Source organism: Taeniopygia guttata, chromosome 30 (genome assembly GCF_048771995.1).
Source record: "Taeniopygia guttata chromosome 30, bTaeGut7.mat, whole genome shotgun sequence".
In the NCBI taxonomy this organism is placed as follows: domain Eukaryota; kingdom Metazoa; phylum Chordata; class Aves; order Passeriformes; family Estrildidae; genus Taeniopygia; species Taeniopygia guttata.
The window spans coordinates 6,980,179-6,996,699 of record NC_133055.1 but is presented as its reverse complement, the minus strand read 5'-3'; the positions used below and the strand labels follow the sequence as shown (position 1 = coordinate 6,996,699).

Sequence of the window (16,521 nt, the reverse complement as noted above, 5' to 3'; positions counted from 1 at the left end):
GAGGAGCTGGGAAAGGCAGGAATGGGGGCCCAGGGGTCCCAGGTCAGGGAAAAGGGTGGGGCTGGGGGCTGGGAGAGGCGGGGGCTGGGAACAGGTTGTGTTGGTGCCGGATAAGGGGGTGCAGGGGGGTCTCAGTGCTGGGCAAAGGGGTAAAAGGGTGTCTTGGTTCTCAGGAATGGGGGCACAGGGGGGTCTCAGGGTCACGGAAATGGGGGGGCAAGGATGGAGAGGTAGAAGGGAGTTCCAGGGGTCCTTGAGCCCAGGAAAGGGGAGTCCAGGGTTTCCCAAAAAGGGGTACCAGGGTGGGGACACCCGGGGTGTTTGGGAAGGGGGAGTTCAGAGGGTCTCTGGCTTTGCACAAAGGTGGGGCTGGGGGCTGGGAAAGGCAGCAATGGGGGTCCAAGGTGTTCCAAGGCGTTCCAGGATCAGGCACACGGGAAATCTAGAGGCTGGGAGCAGGGAAAAGGGGAGCATGGGGCCCTGATGTCCGGAAATGGGGGATTCAGGGGGGTCCCTGTGCAGGATAAGGGGAGCAGGGGGGGTCCCGGTGCCGGCAATGGCGATTCAGGGTCCCGGTGCCGGGGTCCCACTTCCCCCTCGCCCGCCAGGAGCGCCCCCAGCCCCAGCGCTGGAGCCACCGCGCTGCTCCTCCTCACTCCCAGTATGATCCCAGTATGATCCCAGTTGGATCAGTCACGCAGGAGCTGCTCCCAGTATGATCCCAGTACAGCCCAGTCACTCCTGGCATCCCCCCACCCCTCTCTGCGTTCCGACCTGTCCCGGCTCCATCCCCGCCCCTCCCGCGGCTGCGGGGAGGAGGAGGAGGAGGGAGGAAGAGGCGGAGCGGCAGCGGGAGCAGCAGGAGGAGCGGGGAGGATGAACCGCGGGGCTCCGGCTCTGCCTGAACTCGCAGCACCCCGGGAGCGGCGCCCCCATCCCGCAGGTGCCCGGGGAGGGGGAGCTGGCCCCAAATATCCCGGGGCTCCCTGGGTTTGGGGTTTTTGGGGGATGTTTGGAGCTGGCAGGGCTCCAAGGCCGAGCCGCAGCTGCCCTCGGGTGGACATCGGGGGTCCCCGGGAGGTGTTTTTGGGAGGTCCCGGTGCGGGTGGCGGCAGAGCCCCGGCGGGGCCGGGGGGATGCGGGTCCCCCCGCGGTGCGGGTTGGGCTTCCCGGCCGGGCCCTCCGAGCTCTGCCGGGGCCGCGTGGGGACCGCGCGGGAGCGGCGGGAGCGGCGGGGGGACCCCGGATTTGGGGAGCCCCGGGAGAGCCGCGGCTTCCCTGGGCGGGAGCGCAGAGAGAGGAGAGCCCCAGGAGCCCCAGCGGGGACCCCGAGAGGGGGGACCCCTGGCAGTGCCGGCACCCGGCAATGGGGGGTGCTGGGGCTGGAGGGGCGGCATGGCCGGGAAAGGGGTTCGGGGGTACCGGGGCCGCCAGGGGCTGCTCCCAGCAGGTGCCCAGTTCGTACCCCTGTGTGCTTCCAGTTTCCTGGGCACTCCCAGGATGAGCCCAGTCAGTCCCAGTATCACCCTGCTCACTTCCCCTCACTCCCTGCAGGATCCCTGTTTCTCCCAGTAGGAGCCCAGTCACTCTCAGTCATTCCCCATTATGACGCTATTTGCCCTCAGCAAGTCCCAGTTGCTCCCACTTTTCTCCAGTGTGTTCCCACTTCTCCCAGTTGCTCCTAGTATAGTCCCAGTCACTCCCAGTATGATCCCAATATGAGTCCAGTATGATCCCAGTCTGCCCCAGCAGGGCCCCAGTCACTCACACTTGCCCCCAGCATGGTCCCAGTTGCCCCCAGCACATTCCCAGTGGCTCCCAGTGTGGTCCCAGTCACCACCTGCATGTTCTTAGGTACTCCCAGTACATCCCAGTTGCCTGGAACATTCCCAGAGTCTTTGCCAGGCACTCCCAGTTACCTCAGCATGGTTCAGCTGCCCCCAGTTTTATCCCAGTCACTGCCAGTACATCCCAGTTGTCACCTGCATGACTCCTGTCATTCCCAGTTGCTCTCAGGGTGTGTGAATTTGGCTCCCAGGATAAACCTGGCAGCTCCCAGTAACCCCCAGTCAGGGTCCCTTGGCACCCACTGTAATCCCAGTATGATCCCAGTCACTCCCAGTATGATGCCAGTGCCCCACAGTGTGATCCCAGTTGCTCCCTGTCAATGCCAACATGACCCCAGTAACCACCAGTATGATCCCTATGAATCCCAGTCTCTCCCAGTATATCCCAGTCACTCCCAGCATGCTCCCAGTCCCTCCCACTTCCTCCCAGTTACTTTCAGCATGATTCCAGTTGTTCACAGCCACTCCCAGTCAATCCCAGTATGATTCCTGTCACCCTCCATGGACCTGGCTCCTCCCAGTCTCACCCAGCATGGACCCGGCTGCTCCCACTGTGATCCCAGTATGATCCCAGTTGCTGCCAGAATAGTTGCAGTTGTTCCCAGTTCCTCCCAGTATGATCCCAGGTGTCCCTAGAATAGTCCCAGTCCCACTCAGCATGGTCCCACTCACTCTCAGCTGTCCCCAGCATGGTCCCAGCTGTTCCCAGTGTGGTTCCAGTCCCCCCAGTATGGTCACAGACGCTCCCAGTATATTCCAGTTGGCCCAGTAATGTTCTGGTGACCTCAGAATGATCGCAGTCTTTCCCAGTTACTCCCAGTTGCCTCCAGCATGATCCCAGTTTCTGGCAGTTGTCCAAAGTGTGGTCCCAGTCGCTCCCAGTATGAACCCAATTTCCCCATTTGTGGTCTCAGTCCCCTCAGCACGGTTCCAGTACCTTCCAGTTGGTCCCAGTTGCTTCCAATGTGTCCAGATTTTCCTCCCAACATGGGCCCAGTAGCTCCCAGTGACCCCCAGCCAGGATCCATTCACACCTGCTGGAATCCCAGTGGCTCCCAGGATGATCCCAGCTGCACCCAGTCCCCCCCAGTATGGTTCCAGTCACTCCCAGTATGATTCCAGCCCTGCCCAGAATGACTCCCTGTCACTCCCAGTGTGGTCCCAGTTGCTCCCAGTCACCTCCAGCATGGTTCCAGTCACAGCCAGCACACTTCCAGTCATTCCCAGTATGATGCCAGCCAGTTCCAGTAGGATCCCAGTATGAATCCAGCATGGGCAGAGCTGCTCCCATTATCATCCACTGTGGTTCCAGTTGTTCCCATTTACCCCCACTGTGGTTTCAGTCTCTCCCAGTGTATCCCAGTTGCTCCCACCATGTTCCCAGTCACTCCAGTTGTCCTCAATTGCTTCCAGCCTGATCCCAGTTGCTCCAAGTAAGATCCAGTAGGATCCCAGTTGCCCCCAGCATGCTTTCAGTTGCTTCCTGTTCTCCCCAGTGTGATCCCAGTTGCCCCCAGTTGTCCCTTGTATCAACCCCATCACTCCCCATGTGATCCCAGTTGCTCCCAGCATGGTCCCAGTCATGCCCAGTTGTCCCCAGTGTAGACCCACTCACTTCCACTCGCTCTCAGTTCTCCCCAGCATGGTCCCCGTTGTTCCCAGTGTGTTCCCAGTCACCCCAGTAAGGTTACAGACATCCCCAGTAAATCCCAGTTGCCTTCAGCATCTCTGTGGTCATTCCCAGACACTCCCAGTGATCCCAGGAAGGTGCTTGTTATCCCAGTATGATCTCAGTCATGCCCAGTATGTCCCAGTTGTCTCCAGCCTACATCCAGTCATTCCCAATTCCTCCAGTTTGCTTGCAGCATGATCCCAGTTTTTCTCAGTTGCTCCCAGTAGCCCAAAGTGGGATCCCAGTTGCTTCCTTTCATCACCAGTATGAGCCCAGTAACCTCCAGTATGATCCTTGTCACATGACAGCACTCCCAGTATGGTCCCAGTATAATCCCAGTAACTTCCAATCACTCGCAGTATGGTCCCAGTTGCCTCCAGCTACCTCAGCCCAGTCAATCCCAGTATGATGCATTTGCTCCCAGAGTGCTCCAAGTTGCTCCCAGTCACCCCCAGTACAGGGATGCTGTGCATGGTGTGTTCCCAGTCACTCTCAGACACTCCCAGTATTAGTCCAGTCCCTCCCAGTATGATCCAGAGATGACACTAGTGTGCTCCCAGTCAGTGCCAATATGAACCAGTTGTGCTCCACATGATTCCAGTTGCCCCTTTCACCCTCACTGTCCCTCCCAGTCTCTCACAGTGTCCCCCAGTTCCTTCCAGCACATTCCCACTCACTCCCAGTTCCTTCCAGCGCGATCCCATTTGCTCACAACCGCTCCCAGTCAGCCTCAGTGTCGTGGCACTCACTGCCAGTATGATCCCAGTCACCTCCAGCATGATCCCAGTATAAGCCCAGTCGTTTCCAGTCATCCCCAGCAGGCACCCAGTGACTCCCAGTTCCTCCCAGTTGCTCCTAGCATGATCCCAGTTGCTCACAGCTGCTGCCAGTCACCCTCATCATGCTCCCAGTCACTCCAAGTATATCCCATTTGCCCCCAGCATGGTCTCAGTTGGCCCCCGTAGGCTCCTACTCTGTGTCAGTATGATCCCAGTACGATCCCAGTCTCCCTCGGGGTGACTGCAGTCTGCCCTGGCATGGGCCCAGCTGCTCCCAGTATGATTCCAGTACAATCCCAGTACAAACCAGTCCTTCCCAATGCTGCCACTCCTGGCATCCCCGAGCCCTCTGTGCGTTCCCCCCTCCTGATCTCCTGAGAGGAGCCCCAAGGGCCGGCAGTGCCCAGGCAGGGTCCCCAGGCAGCCCCAGTTTGGATGTGCAGCCCCCAGTTTCCCCAGTTTGCCTCTCCTTTGGCCCGGGCCGGGTTCCCCCCTGGAACAGCGGCTGGGAGCAGCCGAGAGCCCCGCGCTGCCCATCCCGACCTGTCCCGGCTCCATCCCCGCTCCTGCCGCGGGCTGCCGGGGCTGCGGGAACGGGAACCGAGGGTGCCGCTGCTGCTGGGGGAGGAGGAGGAGGGAGGGAAGGGCAGGGATGAAGGAGGAGCGGGAGGTGGGCTTTGGGAGGAGGAGGAGGAGGAGGAGGGGGGATGGAAGCGGAGGGGCGTCAGGAAGAGGAAGAGGAGGTTGAAAGGCGGATGGAGCAGAGCAGAGAGAAGCGCGCGGTCAGCCCTGCCTGAATTCGCAGCCCCCACCTGTGGGATCATCGCCCCCCATCCCGCAGGTGAGCGGGGAGGGGGAGCTCGGGCCAGGTCTCCTGGGGGGTGCCTGGGTTGGGTTTTTTGGGGAGATGTTTGGAGAAGGAAGAACTGCGAAGTGGAGCGGAAAAGTCCCCTTGGGGGGACTCCTTGGAGCCCCGGCAGCCCAGAGCAGGGAAGAGGGGGAGAAGGGAGCCCGGGAGCCCAAACAGCCCCGGCACCCCTGAATGGGGAGAGCCAAGAGGGGGGAGCTTTTGGGATTGCTGGGACTCCCGGCAGCCTGGGGAGGGCGGGCAGCGAGGAGAAGGGGGACCCCCAATCCAAGTGTGACCCCAGCAGCTGGGACACGGGGGAGCATCGAACAGCAAAGGGGAGGGAGCAGGGATGGGGAACTCCTGGGAGGCTTTTTCAGGGCTGGATCTCGGTGTTCGGGAGGTTTTTATGGAGCCCAGGAGGGCAAGGACTTCTAGAGATAGACTGGGACAGAGGGAGCTTCAATCTCAACGTGCTCATCCCTTGTTTTCCCCAAACCAGGATTTCCCATTCCCAGCCCCTGGGAGGCTGCGAGGAAGAGGAAGAGCCTCTCCTTGTCCTTCCTCCCCCAGAGCAGGAGCTGAGGATGGAGAGCAGGGAGGACAAATCCCCGTGGCAGAACCTGGTGGAAGAGGCTGTTTTGAGCAGCTCCACAGCGCAGGAACCCGACGGGGAGGAAAAGCCCCGGAGATCCCGCACGAGGAGGGGCTGCAAACGCAGATCGCGGGGATCTGAGGGGGAAAGACCCACCCTGGGCCGGGGAGGTGGCCGGAGATTGAGCCAGAACTCGGAGCTGGGGGTCCCTGAGCAGCTCCATGATGGGGAGAAGCCCCACAAGTGCTTGGAGTGTGGGAAGGGCTTCAGGAGGAGTTCCAAGCTCATCCTGCACCAGAGGACCCACACTGGGGAGAGGACCTACGAGTGTGGGGAGTGTGGGAAGAACTTCAGCCACAGCTCCAGCCTGATCGTGCACCAGAGGATCCACACTGGGGAGAGGCCCTACGAGTGTTCTGAGTGTGGGAAGAGGTTTCAGACCAGCTCCTGTCTACTCCAGCACTATCCGGTTCATACGGAGGAGAGGCCCTTCTGCTGCCCCGACTGCGGGAAGGGATTCAGGGACAACTCCACCCTCGTCACCCACCGGCGCATCCACACCGGGGAGAGGCCCTACGAGTGTGGGGAGTGTGGGAAGAGCTTCAGCCAGAGCTCCCACCTGATCATTCACCAGAGGACCCACACTGGGGAGAGGCCCTACGAGTGTTCTGAGTGTGGGAAGAGGTTTCAGACCAGCTCCCATCTCCTCCAGCACTATCGGAGTCACACAGAGGAGTGGCCCTTCCGCTGCCCCGACTGTGGGAAGGGATTCAGGCAGAACTCCAACCTCACCGTGCATAGGCGCATCCACACTGGGGAGAGGCCCTACGAGTGTGGGGAGTGTGGGAAGAGATTCTCACAGAGCTCTAACTTGACCAAACACCAACGGAGGCACCGGTAAGGGAAGCCCTGTGAGTGCCCCGAGTGCGAGAAGAGCTAAACTCCATCCCCCACTGGAGGACCCACATTGGGCACAGCCCTGGTGACCCACATTCCCTGTCATCCATGTTGGGAACACACCTGGCTGCTTCTCCTTTTGTGTTGACCTTTATTTTTTTCTCTTCTCAATCTCTCTGCGCTCCAAAAGCCAAGAGGGATCGCTCTTTCACCTCAAAATCACTCACATCCTACTGAAAACAAATGAATTTTAACCCACAGAGCCTCAATCCCACCTCAAATTGCTTGTTCTCACCACAAGAAAACCTAATCCCATGCCAAACTCACTCAAATCCACAGCTGCCAGGCTGAGATGGGTTTGGGAGGAGATTGGGAGAAGTGGGATCCCAGTTTGGAGCGGTGAGATGGGGATTGTGTGGTGCTGGGTGGCTGGGACGTATTTGATAGCAAATAAAACTTTCAGACTTACTGATTTCTTTGCCGTTCTTTCCCAATCTGTGGCAGTTCTGTTTGCAGAGCGCCGCCTCACAGAGCGTCCCCTCACAGTTCCACCCTTGGCCTGAGCCGCCCCTTTCCCCTCTCGGTCCCGCCCTTTCCTCGCCCCTTTCCTCTCATGGTTCCGCCTTCGGGAGCGGGGATTGTGTGGGGCACTATGGTGTCTGTGCAAAGCCAGTACAGTCCCATTCGATCCCAGTATGGTTCCAGTAAGATCCCAGTATGATACCAGTACAGTCCCAGTCACTCCCAGTAGGATTCCGGTAGAGCCCAGTCCCTCCCAGTGCTGCCGGGGAAGAGGAGGGGGAGGGATGAAGGCGGAGCGGGAGGTGGGCTTAGGGAGGAGGAGGAGGCAGAGGAGGAGGGGGGATGGAAGGGGAGGGATGGAAGAGGAGAAGGATGTGGGGACGGGACACAGGAGGAGGAGGAGGAGCAATGGAAGATGAGGGATGAGGGAGCAGAAGGCAGTGGGGTTAGAGAGCAGGAGGAGGGAGAAGGAAGGGCAGGGAAAGAAGGGCAGGGATGGAGGAGGAGCAGGAGGTGGGCTTAGGGAGGAGGAGGAGGGGGGATGGAAGAGGAGGAGCGGCAGGAAGGGGAAGAGGAGGTTTAAATGCGGATCGAGCAGAGCAGAGAGAAGCGTGCGGTCAGCCCTGCCTGAATTCGCAGCCCCCACCTGTGGGATCATCGCCCCCCATCCCGCAGGTGAGCGGGGAGGGGGAGCTCGGGCCAGGTCTCCTGGGGGGTGTCACCATCCGCTGGTAGCAGGTGTCGTGATGGTTCCTTAGCCGATCCCAAAGTGCAAAAGACAAACAGCAGGGGACTATCAGTTTAATCACAACAAATGCACCTTTATTAGGGGCCTGAACAATAAATGCCATAGTGGGGCCAGAAAAGAAATAAGAAGGATAGAGAGGGAGAGAGAGAGAAAAGGGGGGATGGGAATAGCTGCCAACACAGGCCAGATCCTCACTGGTCCGGACCATGGGGATCCATCTTGTTGTGCTGGGGAGAATCTGCAAAGTCCTGCCCAGCCCAGGGGTCCAGTTATAGTCCACAGAGGGAAAAGAAGGGAACATGCAGAAAAATAAGAGTCTATTGAAATTGCTGTGGCGGGAACAGGCAAATCTACTGAAAAGCATTGATTAAATAACAAACAAATAGAATCAATATTAAAACAATTTTCTGAGAACAAATCAATCCTGTAATTTTAGTGAAGTTGCAAGCACAAAAGTTTGAATGATTTTTAGTGTCTACTACTGTGTCTTGTACAAACACTGTGTTACAAGCAGTTCTAAAGCATGCTCATCCATTGCTTGTATATACAAGGAATGTTTCAGAAGTTTTGTTAGGATGAATTTCAAAGTGACAGATATTTTGTTCAGTGTCCAGACAAATATCCTGAGCTCTAATTGCATTGCTTTCACAGATGAACCCTTGTTGTTCTGGGACAATACAAGATTCTAAATTAACAGTTTGCCATTTATCATCAGTTTGTCGGGCCCATTCTCTATGCTCGGAAAGACAGACAGTGGCTCCATCATGATTCACTCCTAATGCAATGATGGGGAATATCAAATGCACTGAGGCGTTATGTATGGTTAACACAAAAGCTGTGGCTAAGTTTGCGGTGGGGTCATAAGTAAAATTCACCAAATTCCACCAGGATTGGAAATTTCTTTCAAAGTCAGTGGCACTGTCCCAAACTATTTTCCTAATCTCAGTAGGAAACGTGCCTTCTTCACTTTCTCTTATAATTGAAGCAGCAACTGACTGCATCCATAATTGTGCCTGGATGCAGCTAAGGGCTAAGGAAACGTTGCTTTGTGTAGCATTGAGTGCATCAATTATCAATTCCTGGTCATTCATATTTACCTTTTCCCAATTTGGTAATATGTTTGATAGCAACCACTGATGCATTCCCAAGGCCAATAAGGACGACTGCAGTGGTTCTTGTAATTGGGTCAAATCTTTAGTTGTAGCAGCCAATTTATTCATTAATACTTCTGAATCAGTACTATTTAGAATTCCCAATTGTCCTAGGGTGACTGTTATGGTGTTTGTATCTCCAATCGTGTGTTCTGTTTACGTTTGATATTATGTTCTGTGCTTTCAGAACTGACTCTGAAAGTGAAGGTTTGTTTTGCTGTGTTATCATCTGGTTCACCTCCCCCCATGTCTGCTGGAAAGCTAGAAAAGGCTAGGGCTGGCTGGCTGGCTTTGCTTTGCTTGCTTGCTTGCTTGGCTTGCTTGCTTTGCCTGCTTTCTTGCTTTCTTGCTTTGCTTCATAGTTAGGTTAAGCAGTCCAATTCTTTCCCTGGACTGTTGTTTTTTTTTTCCCTTTCCTCTTTCTGAATATCATTCAACCTGCTCTGGACTGGGATCTGGGAAACACCAAGGAACACCAGGAGCCTGCATTTGGAGATCTGCAGCAGCCATCCCCAGCGTCCAGACCCGGGCGACCACTCCCAGGAAAGACCTTCTGGATTTGTTCAGCTCTTCAGAGGGGTGAAAGAGTCTTGTTGTCATCTTGTGTTAATTGTTTTGGTGCTGGGGAGAGCTTTGTTGTTGAATAAACAGGTTCTTTTCCACTTCCCTCTCAGAGGAAATTTTTCCCTGAACCAGGTGGGTGGGAAGGGACCGTGGGGGTTTCCTGGGGGCTCCTTTCAGGGGGTTTTCCCCAAATTTGCCCTAAACTAGGACAAATATTTTGGCGCCCAACTCGGGGCTCGGGAGAGTGGAAAAAACCCTGTTGTAATCATATTTTTGTTCCAATTATTTTGTGTGGGTATGGAGCAGTTACTGGTTATGTTGTTTGAATTAATATTGTCTCTTGGGGTGAAGGCCTGCATGTGTCTCTGGTCCCTAGGGGTTTTTGAGATCTTAATCCCCCTATGGTCCCTAGGTTTATTTTTTTATCCAGGAATAGCTCCGGTATTGTCCCTAATACGTAGGTTTTGCAGTAGAAGGGCACTGACCAGAATATCCATTGTGCTGTGCTTGGGTGTAATAGCTTCCAGAGGGTTTATAAAGGTGCTGAGGTCTGTTCCTGGAATGTATGGTTCATGGTTATGGTTGTACAGCCAGTTTGTTAGAGGGGAAGTAGGGGATGAGGCTTTTCAGCCTTTGCTTTCCTTCTTCTCCTCTGAATTTGTTACCTCCCTATTAGAGAATGTTCAGTTTCCCCTGACTGTTAAGGAGACCATCTTCCTGGTGTTTAATCTGGTAAGCTTTCTCTATACAGTCTGCAGTCTCTCTAGAATGAGGGCTGAGATTTCTAGAGGGGCTGATGAGACCTCTGACCCAGGAGTAGACCCAGGTGTGAGGAATCCTGAGTGGTGTGGGAAATGGGAGGAGATGGGCCAAATCTTGAAGGAATTTTCTGACCCTATAGCCTGGGACTTTCCTAGTGAACAAATTCAGAATCCGGCTGAGGTGGCGAAGTACTTGAAAGAGAAGTGCCATGATAACTCTAAGGAGAAAAAGATCATTGCAGTGAGCTGGGCCCTGGCATATGCTTATCGCACCCTGTTAGATACTGTAGGGCAGCAGACAGAGGAAGGGGGGCAGGGAGATAAATCAGCAGCTATCCCAGTCACTCAGGCTGCAGCCAACACCCCCGGCTCAAAGCCAGCAGCTAAACCAGACTCAGCAGCCAAGCCTCAACCTATGGCTGTTGCTACGAGCACAAGAAGTGGGAAGCGCACAGAAAAGACCAATCGACCAGTGGATGATGACGATGATGATGATAATGCAAGAGAGGGACCCTCAATGCCTGCTGACATAAAATCAGAAGTCAAAGCAACTGGTACAAGATCAGAGGCCAATACTGAGTCCTTTTCCCTAAAGGACCTTCGTGGCCTGAGGAAGAATTATACCCGACGACCTGATGAGTCTGTAATTAGTTGGTTGGTCCGTCTTTGGGATGCTGCAGGCGAGGCTACAATTCTGGATGGTACTGAGGCAAGACATTTGGGATCCCTGTCACATGATCCTGTCATTGATCAAGGAATGATGAGGGGGGCTAACCCTCACAGCCTCTGGGCACGGGTTCTGGAAAGTGTAGCACAAAGATACCTGTGTGCAGATGATCTTTATATGCAGCAGACCCAGTGGAAGACTATAGAACAAGGGATCCAACGTCTGAGAGAAATGGCAGTGGCAGAGATTATCTTCTCAGATGAAATAACAACTAGGAATCCAGACTTGGTACCATGTACATCTGTGATGTGGCAAAAACTTGTACGGCTTGGGCCACATGACTATGCTTCTGCCTTAGCAATAATGAAGCAAGATGAGAGGGATGAGACCGTGCTCGAAATGGCAAGGAAACTCCGAGCATATGCAGATGCTGTACATGGCCCAACCCATGCCAGAATTGCAGCAGTGGAAACACGTCTGCAGAAATTAGAAGATAAGATAGAGGAGAATCATAAGAGACTCAGGGAGGAGATAAAGGAGGACCTTCTCCAAATCTCAGCAGTACAGATCAGAGGTTCTGGTATCCAACGTAGACGTTCCTCAGATGGTGAGAGAAGGTACACCCCACGAACTGAGCTGTGGTTCTTCCTGCGCGATTGCAGAGAAAACATGAGGAAATGGGACGGAAAACCTACTGGTGCTCTGGCACAACGGGTGCATGAATTGAAGGAAGGTAAGACTCAGAGAGGAAGTGCCACCAAAAGGAGAGCAGCTCCAGTTGCCCGTAGCCAAACTGCCAGGCATGATGATGATGATGACATGTCTGATCCCCTTGAAGGAACCTCTAAGACATACGCCCAAGGCAAGAAGGATAACCAGGCTTAGAGGGGCCCTGTCTCTAGCCAGGTAGAGGCGAGGGAAAACCGTGTTTTCTGGACTGTGTGGATTCGCTGGCCTGGCACATCGGAACCACAAAGATATAAGGTTTTGGTTGATACTGGTGCACAATGCACGTTAATTCCATCAAGGCACGTAGGGGCAGAATCTGTCTCTATCGCTGGTGTGACAGGTGGATCACAGGACTTTACCGTGGTGGAAGCTGATGTAAGTCTGACAGGAAATGAGTGGAAGAAACACCCTATTGTGACTGGCCCAGAGGCCCCATGTATTTTGGGCATAGATTACCTTCGAAGGGGATATTTTAAAGACCCAAAGGGACTCAGGTGGGCATTTGGGATAGCAGCTGTATGGAGTCCCACACGACGGGTTGCAGAGGCCACTGAAGGAGAAGGTGGATCAAGCCAGTTTGCTGAACTCAAAGCCGTTCAACTGGCCCTAGACATTGCAGAAAGGGAGAAGTGGCCAAAGCTCTACCTCTACACTGATTCATGGATGGTAGCCAATGCTCTGTGGGGGTGGCTAGAGAGGTGGAAAGAAGCTAACTGGCAGCGTAGAGGAAAACCAATTTGGGCTGCTGAAGAGTGGAAAGATATCGCTACCCGGGTAGAGAAGCTACCTGTGAAGGTTCGCCATGTAGATGCCCATGTCCCCAGAAGCAGAGCTAATGAAGAGCAGCAAAACAATCAGCAGGTAGATCAGGCTGCGAAGATAGGGGTGTCAAAGATAGACCTCGATCGGGAACACAAGGGGGAGTTGTTCCTAGCACGATGGGCCCATGATGCCTCAGGCCATCAGGGTAGAGATGCCACTTATAAGTGGGCACGAGACCGAGGGGTGGATCTAACCATGGACAGTATTTCTCAGGCTATCCATGACTGTGAGACATGCACTACCATCAAACAGGCCAAGCGGGTGAAGCCCCTGTGGTATGGTGGGCGGTGGTCCAAGTACAAGTATGGGGAGGCCTGGCAGATTGACTACATCACACTGCCCCAGACATGCCAAGGCAAGCGCTACGTGCTCACAATGGTAGAAGCCACCACTGGATGGTTGGAAACCTACCCTGTGTCTCATGCTACAGCCCGTAACACCATCCTGGGCCTTGAAAAGCAGGTCCTTTGGAGGCATGGTACCCCTGAGAGGATTGAGTCAGACCATGGGACTCATTTCAAGAACAGCCTTATCAACACCTGGGCTAGGGAACATGGCATTGAGTGGGTGTACCACATCCCCTACCATGCACCAGCTGCAGGCAAAGTGGAGAGGTACAATGGACTGTTAAAAACCACCTTAAAAGCATTGGGTGGGGGATCTTTCAAAAATTGGGAGCAACATTTAGCAAAGGCCACCTGGTTAGTTAACAGCCGAGGTTCCACCAATCGAGCAGGTCCTGCCCAGTCTGAGCCCCTGAATATAGTAGATGGAGATAAAGTCCCAGTGGCACATGTCAGAGGTTTGTTAGGGAAATCAGTGTGGATCAATCCTGCCTCGGGTACAGACAAACCCATTCGTGGGATTGTCTTTGCTCAGGGACCAGGTTGTACATGGTGGATAATGCAGAGAGATGGAACAACACGATGTGTGCCTCAAGGAAATCTGATTGTGGGGTGAAACTATTGTGCAAATATCACTGTTTGCTGAATGTTACTGCCAATGTCTGTGCATGAAACACACAGACATGAGAAAGAAGGAAATGAGTGAGTGAAAGATACAAGTTTTAACTTGATGGAGTTTTTACATGATGTTGAAGATATGGAGATAAGGGGTGGAATGTCCTAGGGTGACTGTTATGGTGTTTGTATCCCCAATCGTGTGTTCTATTTACGTTTGATATTATGTTCTGTGCTTTCAGAACTGACTCTGAAAGTGAAGGTTTGTTTTGCTGTGTTATCATCTGGTTCACCTCCCCCCATGTCTGCTGGAAAGCTAGAAAAGGCTAGGGCTGGCTGGCTGGCTTTGCTTTGCTTGCTTGCTTGCTTGGCTTGCTTGCTTTGCCTGCTTTCTTGCTTTCTTGCTTTGCTTCCTAGTTAGGTTAAGCAGTCCAATTCTTTCCCTGGACTGTTGTTTTTTTTTTCCCCTTTCCTCTTTCTGAATATCATTCAACCTGCTCTGGACTGGGATCTGGGAAACACCAAGGAACACCAGGAGTCTGCATTTGGAGATCTGCAGCAGCCATCCCCAGCGTCCAGACCCGGGCGACCACTCCCAGGAAAGACCTTCTGGATTTGTTCAGCTCTTCAGAGGGGTGAAAGAGTCTTGTTGTCATCTTGTGTTAATTGTTTTGGTGCTGGGGAGTGCTTTGTTGTTGAATAAACAGGTTCTTTTCCACTTCCCTCTCAGAGGAAATTTTTCCCTGAACCAGGTGGGTGGGAAGGGGCCGTGGGGGTTTCCTGGGGGCTCCTTTCAGGGGGTTTTCCCCAAATTTGCCCTAAACTAGGACACCAATCCTGTTCCCACAACACCAGTTATTTCTCTTGGCACCTGTGTTTTAGAAGGGTTCCACTGTCGCAACCAGGTCGTCCACCCCTGGAAAGAAGTTTGCCAGAAAGGTGAATAAGCTGGCTGAATTTCAGAGACATTGCTTTGCATTAGCAATTTAACTTCTTTAAGAGACCATGCCGAATTGAACAATATTTGTTGTTGGCCAGTTTTCCTGATTATATATGGTCCAGTTTCAAAAATTTCAGAAATTTTCAGGCTAAGCATAACCGGTGGTTGGGTGGTAGGTATCACAACATTAACATCAAGTCCTCCCCAGTATTTAAATCAATACTTTAAACTTAAAAGAAAGCACTTCAGTATTTTTTTCCAAAGACAAACTACTTCTGCAGTTTGTGTTAATGTGAAATTGTGCCAACAATCCTGTACGCTTTGGTGCCTACAAACCTTTTTGTGCTTAGAGAGCTTTTCACTCTTTCTGCATGCTCCCACAGTTATTTCATCCCACGACCCCTCAGCTGGTTTCTGACCATGGGATTGTGGTAGGATGCAGGACAGTATTACCAGGTTTATCATGGATTAGGGGGTCTTCATGTCCCTTGGAGTTCTTCTGTAAAAGTAAACACAACAGAATCCTGCCAGTGAGAGGCAGAAGAGGTTAGAATGATGGAATTATCCAGCACGTATTTATCCAGTGCTCTTTCCCTAGAGCACCAGAGGCTTCCCATGCACATTTATTCAGAGGGGGTTTTAGCACAAGTGGTACCAGCCCTGTAGTAAGGGACGTCCACCAGAACAGGTTGGCCAGGGTAATGTGCTGGATTATCAGGATCATTTGGTGCACAGCGTAGGAGTCAGTGTAGATAGAGACAAGAGAGGCGTTCTGTGCTTCTCGTTGGAAAACACTCCAGACAGCTCTCAGCTCCTCAACCTAAGAGCTGCTTTCTCCCTCAGTAATAATTAGTTCAGCAGGGGAAATGTGGGAGGCTGCTGCCCTGTATGTCCACACCTTCCCCTCTTGTTTGGCAGAGGCATCAGTGAACCAAGAGTTTGCTGATTTTTCAGGGGAGAAAGGAGGGGCCACTTTGATTACAGAGGCAGGTTTGTCCATGCTGCTATCCAAGCTCTCAGTTTCTTGTATTGCCAAATTTTTCACAGCTCCTTCTGTTATTGAGAAAAAGTGACAGTAAAGTTCAATCTGAGCATACCACTTCCTTAACGAGGCTCTCTGGGCCACCCCATCAGGAGGGGGGGTCCCATCGGTGATCATCTTAATAACTTTGGAGGGGCCCCTCAGTACAATAGGTTGTTGATGTGTAATCTTTTCCACTCCAGTGAGAGCCAGGCTGACCACAAACAATCCCTTTTCCCAGGTAGTGTATTGTTTCTCTACATCTCTGAAACCACGGGAATAGAAACCAACAGGCCTTGTCGGCCCCTCGGGTCCCCACTGCCGTGTGTGTAGTGACAATCCTGAGACAGCAAATCCCCATCCTACCTGAAAGGGGTCTGTAGGATGAACGGACCCAGAGCTTGATGAGCTGTTGCTTCGAAAATCAGCAGTTGCAATTCTTTCTCCTGAGAAGGAGTCCAATCCCATCCCACCCCTTTCCTCAGCGAGTCATAAAGGGGAACCAATGGGTTGTTCTGGTTACTAGGAAATCTGTCTGGTCTTTCTACAGGAGATACAGCTGCTGTAGTTTTCTGTAAGGTATGGCAGTAGGTTTGAGTGTTTCTGGAAGCCCACAAATTAAAGGGGTCATTATTTCAGGCTTCACAGGTGATTGCATCGGGGATTCAAAGCCAGGAATTAATTTCTTTCCATGAATCATTTGCAGACAAGTGGCTTTGTGCACACTTTCCAGGAGTTGGTCAGGGGTGCTAATTATAGCTATAGGATCTCCCCTTTCCAAGGGGCTTGTTCCCCCGGCCCAAAAAGCCACACGCTGTGTCAGGGACCACGAGTCACGTTTATCTCCTCTTGTTAAGAAGACACCGTGTCCCCAGTACCCAGAGGAGTTTCCTTCTCTGTTTCTTTTAGTTTGTTGGTCAGCTTTGCATTTTTAATCTGTTCCTCTTTAAGGGCAGCTTGTAAAAAATTACTTTTATTCTTTTCTTCATCTAATTGTTTT

At 53.0% G+C, this 16,521-nt stretch overlaps 1 protein-coding gene across 1 annotated transcript in view; it reads left to right on the top strand.

Moving 5' to 3' along the window:
* Window positions 1-16,521, top strand: part of LOC140680999 (uncharacterized) — a 206,132-nt gene that overhangs the window by 142,299 nt on the left and 47,312 nt on the right. The window contains exons 8-9 of the mRNA XM_072919905.1: window positions 2,432-2,435; window positions 5,958-6,631. Of these exons, the coding sequence (XP_072776006.1) occupies window positions 2,432-2,435; window positions 5,958-6,631 (678 nt within the window). The remainder of the gene's footprint in view (window positions 1-2,431; window positions 2,436-5,957; window positions 6,632-16,521) is intronic.